Source organism: Papio anubis, chromosome 1, assembly GCF_008728515.1.
Source record: "Papio anubis isolate 15944 chromosome 1, Panubis1.0, whole genome shotgun sequence".
NCBI lineage: Eukaryota > Metazoa > Chordata > Mammalia > Primates > Cercopithecidae > Papio > Papio anubis.
The window spans coordinates 33,086,560-33,099,822 of record NC_044976.1 but is presented as its reverse complement, the minus strand read 5'-3'; the positions used below and the strand labels follow the sequence as shown (position 1 = coordinate 33,099,822).

Below are 13,263 nucleotides of genomic sequence, written 5' to 3'. Positions count from 1 at the left end.
GGCTGCAATTAGGGGGCATGAAGGAGTGAGGCTGATCAGGCTGAATTGTGTCTCAAAGGGCCTTTGGCAGCCCTGGAGAAGGAGGAGGAAACCCAGACTCTGCTTCTGATGCCTGTTGGGTACATGGCCCTAGCTGGGAAGGGAGCTGGGGCCTAGCAAGTCTGAGTGAAGAGACCTGTGTGGGACTAGGTGGTAGACCCCGAACCCTGCTCCTGCAGTCCATCCCTGAAAGTTGTGCCTCATTCTTTCTCTCTGCAGCATGGGGAGGGCCACCTTTTTCCTTCTTACTCTCCCTTCTCCCTCCACTACCTTCCCTGAGCTCTGCAGAGGGACATATCTGGGGGAGACCGAGATGCAACTGGAAAAGCACCATCTTTACCTGCTAAGCAGAGTGGCTAGACAAACATCATGAACAAGGCCCTGGGTATAGAGGCTGGATTTCTAATGCCAGATTCTCCAGGACTCTCCAAAGCCTTTGAAGAGAAAGGAGTGGAGGTCCTTTCTGTGGGCTGTTGTACATAGGAGCAGAGTGGATGAGGGCAGCAAGGGAAAACATTCATTCACAGAACAGGTATTTTTTTAAACACCGTTTAGTGGCAGGCATTGTTCTAGACACTCAAAATGCTGCAGCACACAAACAGACGCAGTCCCTGCCCTTCTGGAGCTTATGTTCTACTATGGGGAGACATACTATAAACACGCAATAGACAAAGAACATAATTTCAAAGGGCAATCAGTGCTCTGAGGGCAATGAAGCAGGTGATATAGAGCATACCCAGGGTTGCAGCTCAACTATAGTTGGAGTGAGTGGTCAGATAGGCCTGTCTGTCTCTTCTGAGACAGAGGAAGCCATGGGAATATCTGGGGCAGAGTGTTCCAGCAGAGAGAACATCAAGTGCAAAGCCCCCTGAGGTGGGATTTTCAAAGAGATTATAGGTAGTGTGGGTTATTCACAGGCTGAGCACTGTCCAGTGGGTCAGGAGATGGATTTAGACTTGTATCTGCCTAAATGGCTCGAGTGTTTTGGAGCTGTAAACCCATTTTCTGTAAAATTTCTGCCCTAAGCCCCTAGGAAGACTTGATTAAATAAAGTAATAAAGATGAGTGAATAAAACGGCAAGCCTCCCTCCTTCCGTTCTGTTTCCCCTTCTTCCTTCTCCATTTTCTGGGGTGGTGAGGGGAAGAGGAGGTGATTTCCCTTGGGGTCCTAAGGTGTGGGGTTGGATACAAGGCATGCCAAGTCTTCAGCAACAGGGGTGGGTAGTGGGGTTGAGGGAGGCCAGGGACTAGGACACCAGCCCAATTACAGAGATCCTGCTATAGGCATCTGGGCAAGGCCAGTGTCAAATCAGTCGGGGGGCTCAGGCAGAACTGGATGCAGGAAGAGACCAGGGGCTGAGGGGGCAGAGGGATGCCTATCCATGGGCACAGTTGAATAATCAGGGGTATGAGCTGCAGGTCAGAGGCTCTGTGTTAGGGCTCCCAGTGTGAAGGGCTGGACAGAGAAACTGAGGCACAATCCTGTCTATACTGGTTGGTTAACACAGGGAGAGGGGGTGGGTAGACAAAGCCTAAAACTTTGGGATCCCAGGGACACACATGGCTTCTCACCGGCGTGGAGGAGCCAGGCTGACAGCAGCAAAATGAATTCTAGGCCTCACTAGAATTCCTTGCTGGAAGTTCTACTGTGTTGGAACTGGTGTGGAGATGACCTTATAGGCTCCAGGTGAGGGGATTGGATAGGGCTGACCTTCACAAGGGAACAACTCTAACCTTTTGCTGCTGTTTGGATCATCATGTCCAGCTTGTAGCTCTCCCAGACAGCTTCCTGGGGAAGGAGTGAATTGGCTAAAATTTGATTTTTGAAATCTTCATCTTGGCCCAAGGCATCACTTTGTGCCAAACGCTGAGATACTGGCCTTTGTCAAACACACCTGAATCTCTGGGTACCCAGATGTGGACAGTCTAGAGTAAGAATGCCTTATCTTTTCCCCAGGTGAGTATCTTTGGTCTTAGATGGTCATCCAGAGAAATTAAGTGACCTACCCAATGTCACTGTAAACCAATGGAGGAAACAATGATAAAGATAGCTACCGTTAGTGAGTATTTGTCATGTGCCAGAGACAGTGCTAAGGGATTTATATGCTTTACCTTGTTAAACCTTACACCATTCACACCTTTATTATGGCTCTAATATTATCCCCATTTTACAGATGAGGAAACGGGTTAAGAGAGGTGAATCACTTACTTAAGTACACACAGCCATTAAGTGAGTGGAAAGGGATTTGAGCCCACAGAGTCTGATGGCAGAGTTCATACCAATAACTGCTTTAATCAAGGGAGTCTGTGAGTTGCCTAGTTCTCAAGAGAGGAAAACCAACCGATTTGGCTGGGCAGGGCCCTAGGGGAGAGGGAGAGAAAACACTCTGACTCCTTCTCCCATTTTCCATTCTTTTTCTGGAAGGTAATTGCTTGGGGCAGTGACAATCTCCTGGCGAATTACACAGCTGGTTTCCCAGTGAGATTTGTAACAACAACCCCGCCAGCCTGGCAGCCCCCAGCAAGTTCCGGTTTAAGAAACTAATTGCTGGATTGTGTAGTTGGTGCTAAATTGGGTAATTTCTTGGTGACGGCATCTGTGCCACTTCTTCCATTCCCAGATAGATTTGAGCTGCATCAGAGAAGAATTTGTCACACACGGCACCCTCCCAGACTCCTTCACTCACCACTTTCCAGCCAACCATAGACTACTGCAAAAGTGGCTGCTTCCCTCGGCCCTCTCACCATTCGGGCAGCTCTCTGTGTCCTGGGATAGTGGATGGATGACTTGGTGCAATAAAAATGAGAAAATAACACCAGCACCCAGAATTGTCATAGGACTTCAGGGAGTGTCCTTTATTCTATACTAATCTGACCTTGGGCTTAGTATAAACTCAGTGCTCACCACACATGGGAAAAGGCTAAATTACACTCTGGTTAGCTCTGGGAGATATGTATGGATGAGGTCTTTTTATTTGTTTGTTTACTTTAAAAAAACACATATTCACTTTCATTACTGTGCTCACTTCAGAATGGCATTGAATAAGTTTGACTTCTCTGGGCTGGCAACACAGATAGGAGAAAAGCTAAGGCTTTGAAATCGGCCAACACTGGATTTGACTTCTGGCTTTGACAGCAGCTCTCAGTGTGATCTTGGGGAGCTCAAGTTAGCCTCTCCAAATCTCAGTTTCTTCTTCTGTACTGAGGTGGTGGGGGGCGGACAATACCTATCCCTTGGAATAGTTGTGGGAATCACACAAAATATCATAAATGAAAGGATCTTGTTCTTTGTAGACTCACATGCACTCAGCAAATGCCTGCCATATGCTAAGGATTGTTCTAGGGACTGGGGACAATTCAGTGGATAAGATGGATACAATTCCTGCACTTATGTGGAGCTTACATTCTAGTGGGAGAGACGGACAATCTAGGAGTCACACATATTTTAAATGGTAACAGTATAAGAGACAGGTACATGGTGCCTTGAGAGCAAACAGCAGGGGGATCTGACCTAGTCAGGGAGGCCAGAGAAAGCTTCCCCGAGGAAGCAACAACTGGGCTGAGATCTGAAGGGTGTGTAGGAGTTAGCAAGGCAGAGGTGGGTAGGAAAAGCTTTCCCAACAGGGGGAATAGGCCGCGTGATGCGAGGGATCATGGGACTGACAAAAGACTGTCCTGGCTGCCGCAGAGAAAGCAAGGGGAGCATGTTGTGAGAGGATGTTGGAAAAGTAGGAAGGGCCAGACCCTGCAGGTCTTGTTGGACAAGTGAAGGCATTTTATCCTGAGAACATCAATAAACCAATGAAGAATTTTAAGCAGAGAAGTGACATGATGAGATTTGCATTTTCAAGTGACCATTTGGATTGGAGCGGGGTAAGAACGGAAGCAGGGAGACCAGTTAGGAGAAGACGTGCAGGCATGCAGGCAGGAGATGGTGTTCTCAGGAACAGTTGGATTCATTAGCAGTGCTTTCTGCTGCAAATACTACAGGAAATCTGGCCAACAGTGGTTTAAATAAAGAGCGCATTCCTTATCACATGTAGACCTGGAGTAAAGCAACTGTTCACGTTGGTTCCATGGCCTGATGATGTCAGAACTGACATCTCTGCAGTTCTCTAGGCCTCTTGTGGTGGCAAGATAGCGGCCCTAGCTCTGGCTATCATGGTTGTAGTCAAGCTAAAAATAAGAGGAGGAAAGATGGCACTAGCAATTCCTGCCCCTTTGGTCACAAAGGCAAAGTCTTTCCCAGAAACCCTCATTATGCTTCCATGTATATATCATTAACCAAAATGGAATCATGTGGCCTCTAGTTACAAAGGAGGCCGAGATAAGGACAAGGAGGCTGGGAATGAGTTTTAGCGAGTCAGCCAACAGTGATATGGTGAATATGGAATAAATGGGCACATCTGTTGTTTTTTTTTTTTTTTAGGAAGCAAAATCCATAGGGCATGGTGATGGACTGAATTATTAGTCTCTTCCTCACTTGTTTTTCCCTCCCATTGATTTTGTTTAGTAATGGAGTGAAGGCGAGTGATGTGGGGGGAGGAATGTGATCATAAAGCATAATATATAGGAGGAAGCCAGTTGTTAATTAAATATTTTCTTTAGAAAATCCATAAATTGGATATCTCCTGCTCCCAGTAATTTGGATTTTGATTATACTGTTTACTATTTGGACACTGGGGATTTTGTAAATCCAAAGAAAGGCTTCTCATGAGGGATTACACTATATTAATCTTTTAGAGTTTGTAAGAGTGATTTTATTATTTGATATTCATTGAAATCCTGGGAGATAGGTGAGCAGGTATCCTGAGGCTTAGAGAGGGTGGGCCGCCTCTGGTACGTCAGGTGTCACATACGTTCTGGTCTCAGGACCTGTGCTTTTTCACTATACAGGGCTGCCCTGTAGCATCTGGGTAAAGGAGTTGAGGGGTGATCTGTCTGGAGAGCAGCAATTATAGGGCTCATCTTCTCCAAGACAAGGGCAAGGAGAATGTGGATTGATGCCAGAGGGGCTGAAGTTTCATAGGATCTTGATGAAAGCTGAACAGCTTGCCAGCAGCACCTGCGTGAAGCAGGAGACAGAGGGGCACCTGGGAATGTCCACCCCTGGGAAGTTCCATGAGGCCCTAGCTTGATGTCGCCACACACAGAGCAAATGGGACGATCTGGGCTTCTGCCAAAGTGGCCTTTTGTGCCGTGAGTCTCAGGTACAGGTCTCGCCTGGGGCAGGAAGAGGAAAGAGAATGACATGGATGAAGGACCAGGCTGTCTTTCTGTCTTCTTTCCAAGGCAGAGAGATGCTTCCAAGTGCTTTTTCAACAACTACTTGAGAGGCCATCTTGACCTGAAATTCCCTCTGTTTCCCCGAAGAAGGGCAATGGAGGAGAATTGTCATCCAGAGCCAGGCAGCTGGTATCCGTGAGGTCACCCCAGTCTCCCTTTAGGCAGTGTAACCAACATCTTCTACAGTCCAGGCTCCAGGGTGGGCCAGGGGCTGGGCATGTCTCACCCTGTCCTCTATGGAAGATTCTTAGGAAACCACAGTCTTCTTCATTGTCTCATATCCTTCAGGGTCAGGAAGTTCTTCCTGATGTCTGACTGTGCCTCTTCCACTACTATTAATCATGCTTGCAAAGCTAGCTCTTCTTCCTGATGTCCCTGTGTCTAATAATGGCATCATTAGTCTTCCAGTCACGGCTGCTGCAAACTTCAGGGTCGTCTTACTTTCTGAATTTCTCTCTCCTATTCCCACTATTTGCCATTCCCTGTCTGCCAGAACCCTCTGAGCCTACCCCTTAGAATTCCCTATTTGCACACCTCTTCTCCCTGTGCTTGTTGTTTCCTCCACTGGGTAGGTTCTCTTCCCCATCACCTATGTGTATGGGACACACAGACATCTTGTACTCCATCACTATTGAATCTAGTCCCATCCTCATCTGACGTAGCCTAACATTTTGGTACCTCTTTACAGCACAGTCATTTGTTCGTCTACATAGTGAATGTTTATTAAGGACTGGCTCTGGGCAAAGCCCTGAATTAGGTGCTGGAGATGCAGAGATGAATAGGACTTAGTTCCTATCCTGAAGAAGACCACATTCTAAGTGGGGAGACAGAAACCAAAACAGACATTTTCAATGCAGTGTGAAGGCTGCTTTCATGGGGACACCCAGGGTGTTATAAAAGCCCGATAAAGAGCATAACCTAGAATAAGAGCACAGAAAGTCTTTAAGGGAAGGTGGGGCTTAATATGAGTAAGTGTTAGCCAGGGGGAGGGCTTTGAGGTGGATGAAAGGAAATTCTAGGAGGAGGGTACAGTTTGTGCAAAAATAAAGTGGCCTGAAATAACTCTGTCACGTGAGAGGTTGTTCCCCTGTTAGAGTATAAACCCCTCGAGGACAGGGACCACTCTTAAATCACCTCTATACACTTCCCACTCTCTTGCTTATGGTAGCTGTTCAACAAATGTTTGTGGAATGGAATCATATTTGAGGGCAATGGAAAAAAAAAAAAAAAAAAATGCAGTGGCTCAGCACCATGGACAGATCCCACAGACACCTGCAGTTGGAGGTAGTCCAACCTGTAAGCTCATTTGCATGTATTTGAATAATGAAGCCAACCTCATTTCCCTGGGGGTTCAAAGGCTCTGCATCATGGCGGATCCAATCAGTCCTGGTTTTGGGGGGGTTGGGAAGGGAAACTGTCAGGGCCAGAGACCAGTCCTCTGAGGACTGTGGGAAAACATCTCTCCCCTTTTGCTTACCATCCTTTTCTTTTCCATCAGGAACCAGTGGTCCTGAGCCTTCTGAAGTTAGGATTCTGCCTGGTGGTGAGGATCCTGACATCAAGGATGGGACACCCTGGATGGTGAGTGATAGAAGAGTCTGGGAGCGGGGATTAGACTCAGGTTCTCATGCCAGAATAATGGGTTTGAATCTTGATTCAAAGTGACTCATCCACTTACTGGCTGTGTGACCTCACCATTTTGAGCTCAATTTTCTCATGGGTAAGTGTGGATAATATCTGCATTACAAGATTTCAGTAAGATTAGAGAGTATCAGGTATGCACAATACCTGGTATATAGCAAGTACTTGGGAAATAGTAGGAGATGAGGGATGAGCAGGATCTGAAGAAAGGTGGGTGTGGGGAGGTGGTGGTAGGGAGAAAGAGAATGAGTCTCAGAGGTGCCGCTGTCTGGAGCCTTTGAGGCTGTCATCCCTCCTAGTCAGCAGATGGCCCAGGAGCCTGGTCGAGGATGAGGGAGGGCACCGTCTGCCAGCTCCTCTGTCCCTGTCCCTCCTGCTGTCACTCCCTCCTGCCGTAGCTCCTATCCTGGCAGCTCCTGGAGTCCTGATTGGAGGCAGCTCTTGCTGAGAGCTGACCTCTCTGTCCTGTAGCCTTGGCAAGCCTGGGATGGAGGCCGGGAGCACTGGTTCCTGAGTTTTTCCTCCATCGCTTTCCTGTCTTGCATTCCCTCTGTTCCTGGGAGGAGGAACTCCTGGGTTCCAATCCCAGTTTAGGATTCAGATGCTACTTTGTGTAGCTGCTGTTCTTCTTCAAGGATTTTCCTTCTTCATGATTCCCCTCCAGTGGAATGGGAGTGGAGGGTGGGGGGTAAAAGGCAAAAGGGGTAATTTCATGGGGGAAATATTTGGAACCCAGAAGAGGAAGGAGGAAGAGTCATCTCAGATTCTCCTTATTTCAGTCCACAGGGGAGGGAGAATAAGCCTGCAGCCAGATGGAATGCACAGGGCATGGAAGGAAGGGGAGGGATTTTTCTGTGGGATGGTGCTGGATATGTAGATTTGGGTCCAGTGTTCTCTTTGTTCACAGCAGCTGGGAGCTGTGACCCTGAGGCTTGGCTCTTGCAACAGTGGGGTGTAGGGCAGGGTTGGGGTAGAGATGTGGCTGTGGATCTATTTGCCTAATGCCAGCTTGTTAAAAGCTAGTTCACCTAAAGACTGGTTCCTTTGAATATTTTATGTCTCCCTGGGTATACTTTTGTTTTTGGTAAACTAAGGATATACACATACACACAAACACACATCCCAAAGTATATCTATATATTTACAAATAAATGTGTATATATGTATATATGTAAATATTTCTATGTATATATAAATATATATGCATTTATAAATATTTATTAATATACATTTACAAATATAAAATCAAACAAATATATATATATTATATATATATATATAAAAATTTAGAGGCCAGGTCTTGCTCTGTTGCCTGGGCTGGAGTGCAGTGGTATAATACAATCCTAGTTCACTGCAGCTTTGAGCTCTCGTGCTCAAGAAGTGATCCTCCTGTCTTGGACTACCAAAGTGCTAGAAGTGCAGGTGTGAACCACTGTGCCCAGTCTCTAAGGACACTTAAAAACCCATTTGACTGAGGGAATATCCTCCTGTGAATAAGTATTTATCGGATTTGCAGCTTTCGTTGAATGATGGGATTACTTTGTGCCCTTGAGTGTCTATCTGTCTATTATGACTGTTTAAAGGAGTTTTTAGTCCATTTGTGGGAGGATAGTAAAATTAATCATAATAAATTGATATGTATTACCTAAAGGGATACAAGGATGCCTAATAAAAGATGGTTTTAGGTGAAGAGGGCTGTTCAATTCAAATACCTTTTCTCCCTATTTTTCCAGGAGGTTCCTGGGGCCTGGCCCCCAAGACTATGAAGAGCCTTTGCTGAGGCCATGAGGGGTTACCATGGCGACCGAGGCAGCCATCCCCGCCCAGCCCGCTTTGCTGACCAGCAGCATATGGACGTGGGCCCAGCTGCCAGGGCCCCATACCTGCTGGGCTCCAGGGAGGCCTTCTCCACTGAGCCCCGCTTCTGTGCCCCGAGAGCTGGCCTGGGACACATTTCTCCTGAAGGGCCTCTGAGCCTGAGTGAGGGGCCGTCGGTAGGCCCTGAGGGAGGGCCAGGGGGGGCCGGGGTTGGGGGGGGTAGCAGCACCTTCCCCAGGATGTACCCTGGCCAGAGCCCCTTCGACACCTGTGAAGACTGTGTGGGCCACCCACAGGGCAAGGGTGCCCCCCGCCTGCCTCCTACACTCCTGGATCAGTTTGAAAAGCAGTTGCCAGTTCAACAAGATGGCTTCCACACACTACCATACCAGCGAGGGCCAGCAGGGGCAGGGCCCGGGCCAGTGCCAGGGACTGGCACTGCCCCAGAGCCCCGCAGCGAGAGCCCTAGCCGCATCCGGCACCTGGTTCATTCTGTGCAGAAGCTCTTTGCCAAGTCCCACTCTCTGGAGGCGCCGGGGAAGCGGGACTATAATGGGCCCAAGGCTGAGGGAAGAGGTGGCTCTGGAGGAGACAGCTACCCTGGCCCAGGCTCCGGAGGCCCCCACACCTCCCACCACCACCATCACCACCACCATCACCACCACCACCAGTCCCGGCACGGCAAGAGGAGCAAGAGCAAGGACCGCAAGGGGGATGGGCGGCATCAGGCCAAGTCTACAGGCTGGTGGAGCTCCGATGACAACTTGGACAGTGATAGCGGCTTCCTGGCGGGTGGCAGGCCCCCTGGGGAGCCTAGTGGTCCCTTCTGCCTGGAGGGTCCAGATGGGTCCTACCGGGACTTGAGCTTCAAGGGGCGCTCGGGCGGGTCGGAAGGCCGCTGCCTTGCCTGCACTGGCATGTCCATGTCACTGGATGGACAGTCGGTCAAGCGAAGTGCCTGGCATACCATGATGGTCAGCCAGGGCCGGGATGGATACCCGGGGGCCGGGCCAGGCAAGGGGCTCCTGGGTCCGGAGACCAAGGCCAAAGCCAGGACTTATCACTATCTGCAGGTGAGGCTTTTTGGGGGTTGGGGAACAGGGTCCTCAGCCTTCACCAGTCTTGTCAACCAGGGAGCAGTGGAAAGTGTTGGGTGAGAGCCAGCTGTCCCTGTGATGGAGGGCCTGGATGCCGGGAGGCTCTGCCCTGCCCCATTGGGTCACTCTGAGCTCCTGTGGGGCTTCACTTTCCCTATTTGTGCCATGAAGGGCCCTTCTGTTCTAATGATGTGTCAGTCCCTGGAGACTTCCGCTTGACCTACTGTTTTGGACAGGCTGTGCTGATCTCTGTCTTAGGAGGTTGGAGGCATAATGAAGTTGAGGACAGGCAGTGGACAGGATACTGAGGTGCACCTTAGCTGTGGCTGCTCTTAAGATTGAAGGTCAGCAGTTGGAAAGCAAAGCCTTCTCCAGCCCTCTTTTCTGCTGTAATCCGGGTGGCCCACATGTTTGAATATGAAGATCCGTTATTTCCAGAATGTGCCTCTGCTGAAGTTTGTCATTCCGGGGTACCTGTGGTGGGACAGCCGAAGCTGTGGAGGGGTCCTGGGAGTTTCATGTGTCTCATGTGTTTTCCTAGGTTAGGGGACAAACTGGATTTCAGCCCTGATACAATTCAGGCAGGGCCTCCTGGGAGTGGATGGTGCAGGTGATAGCTGGCATGCTGTTCTCATCTTGTCTTACCATCTCTATGGTCTCTGCAGGTGAGGCCAGGAACTCTGATTCCTACTTTTTATGGAGCCTTCACCCCAGCCTCATCCAGCCTACATCGTTTTCTTAAGTCGTGCCATAATTTTAGGAGAAAAAGTCAATACAAGTTCTGGAGGTTCAGTGTATTTCTGCATTCCACATAGCTGCTACAGATCTGTTTATTCAATGAGCATTTCTGGGTGCTGTGGATACAAGGATGAAGATACAGATGCTGCTTGTGAGGAGCTCACAGTGTACAGTGGGAATAGACAAGGAAGCAGATAGAATATAGCGTGGTGAGGCTGTGATAGGAGAGAGCCCTGGGCTTCTTGGGAACACAGAGGAGACACCTCACCGACCTGGGTGAGGAATGTTCCCTGAGCTGAATCTCAGTGGAGGAGTTGCAGTTGTTGAGTGCCGACTAAAGGTATTCTGGGAAGAGACTATACAGCATGTTCAAAGGTGTGGAAAATAGAGTCTGCGTGTGTCTTTGTGGGACATTGGCCTTGCTAGGTAAGTTGTGCATAAGTTAGGGCTCTCCTGGAGAACTCATGAAGGCCCAAGGGAGCACATAGGGCCACAGAGCAAATAAGAAGGGACTTCTGGATTCAGGACTTCTGGATTGGCCTGGTTTGCCCCCTCCCTGGGTAGGGAGGTGCTCTAAGCTGGGAACTGAAGGGTCCAGGGAGGGAACACCCATCCTTTCTCCCCCATAGCCGACTCCTTGCCATCCCTGAAGACTCACTGCCATTTTGCTGCTCCCTGCTGCTTCTCCAGGGCTGCCCTGACCTCCCTGGGGGCTTCCTTTTTAACATGCACCTCACAGTGTCCTGCAGAGGAGTGAGGAGCTCTGCAGTGGCTAGAGTGGGAACCCTGCAGTGTGGCCTTCCCATCTGCTGGCCTGCCTCTCTCCACCTGCCTGCTGCTCTCTGTAGAGAATGGGGAAGGGGAATGATCCCTCTGATCTGGAGTTCCAGGGTATCTGAGGACTGGGATGTCTGAGCCCATGTGGGAAAGAATCAAGGGGCTACAGGGACCCTCCAGAAAGCCTCGTGCTCCCCTGGTACAAAAGCAGGGGAGACTGGCCACATGCAGCCAGGTGTCTTTGTCGGACTCCCAATCCGATTGTTGAAGCCCTGTTTCTCCCACTGGATACCAGCTTTGTCTTAAGCCTCTTCCAGAATCCCTCTGTCCACTCTGAGCCCCTGTTTCTTTATGGAGCCTCATCTCTTTGTTTCTCATCTTCCGATTGAGCCCCAGCCCCTCGAAGAGGCCTGCTCCTCCCCGTGGGTTCCTTCTCATCCCGAGTCTCCACCTTTCCCCTGAACCCTATGCTGTCCCTGAGGTGTTACCCCTTTTGGAGCTCCCATCCCTACCCCATTTAACCTGTTCTTTACAACAAGGGTTTTAAATCCTCCCTACCTCCCCCAGACCTCTCCCCCACGTCTTCACTTACACCTCATTTTCCGAAGTGTAGGCTGACATCACAGACTCCCTCAGCTTCCTGACAGCATCTCTCTAGACACATCCAGATTCTCAGCCACCCTCATCCCCTTCCTTGGCTCATAGGAAAAGCTGGGACCACCCATCCCAGGCTGATCCTTCCTCCAGGGCTTGAGCCCATCTCCTCATGGCCCCCTCCATCCCTGAACTGTTCTCCTCCCTTCTGAGGTTTAAAGACTATTTTTACTGGCTCTTTCTGTCATCCTGAAAACATGTCCAAAGTTACTTGCATCCTAAAAAATATTTCTGCAGCTCCATCCCACCTTCCATGTCCTTCATAATCAAGTGCTTAGAGCATAGACGCCTCTTCTTCACTTTCCTTCAATTCTCCCCTCACTGTGGTCTGATTCCCACACTTCCTGTCATTGACATGCCCTGGCAGTGGCCACAGATGATCTCTTGAGAGCTGTCTTCAAAAGGTACTTTTTGGTGCCTATAATAATTGTTACCATTTATTGACCACTTTCTATGTCCTGGAAACTCTCTATTGGCTCATTTATCTTTGCCACCAACCCTCCGATGTAGGCATAAGTATCATGACCAACTCGCAGACAAGGAAACTGACACTTAGAGGTTAATCCGTTTTGCTTAAGTTCACCTATCCAGCAAGTGATGGGGCCAGAATTGCACATGAATCTTCTAACTCCCGAGCCTGAGTTACTAACCTCTGAACGCACTGTGGCATTTGACATAATCGACTCCTTTTATTCTTGAAATGTCTCCTGTTTCTATGACATGGCATTTTCCTGACTTCCCTCCTACCCCTCTGCCCACTCCTTCTCAGGTGACTTCACAGGCTCCTCTTCCTTTCTTCACAGTCCCTTTTTAAATGTCAGTGGATCTCTGCTCATCTCTCTTCTTCTCTCCCCTGGGCTGTCTCATTCACTGCTATGGATTCAGCTGCCGCCCATGACTCCCACATGTCCGCCTCCAACCCCGATCTCCCCACTGAATCCCAGAACCAAACATCCAACCACCTGCTCAACAGTTCTATGCCAAGCTCAAGGTGCTCAACCCCGACCCTACCACCTTTTCCCAGACTTGTTTCTCTGGGGTTCTATGGCTCAGTGAGCGGCAGCACCCTCCTCCAGGTCCTCAGCCAGCAGCCTGGCAGTCATCCTCGACTCCTCCCGCCCCCTCATCCCCCACGTCTAATCAGGCTCACTGATGCTCCTTAACACCTCTCATTTCCATCTCCTTCTCTTCCCCCTCATTGTCATTGTCTTAA

General features: G+C 49.3%; 1 protein-coding gene across 6 annotated transcripts in view; it reads left to right on the top strand.

The window, feature by feature from the left end:
- Window positions 1-13,263, top strand: part of DLGAP3 (DLG associated protein 3) — a 65,330-nt gene that overhangs the window by 15,972 nt on the left and 36,095 nt on the right. For all 6 annotated transcript variants that reach the window (XM_009204578.4, XM_009204573.3, XM_031666841.1 and 3 more), the window contains 2 exons: window positions 6,824-6,906; window positions 8,700-9,857. In XM_009204578.4, coding sequence (XP_009202842.2) covers window positions 8,751-9,857 — 1,107 coding nt within the window. In that variant the 5' untranslated portion in view covers window positions 6,824-6,906; window positions 8,700-8,750. The remainder of the gene's footprint in view (window positions 1-6,823; window positions 6,907-8,699; window positions 9,858-13,263) is intronic.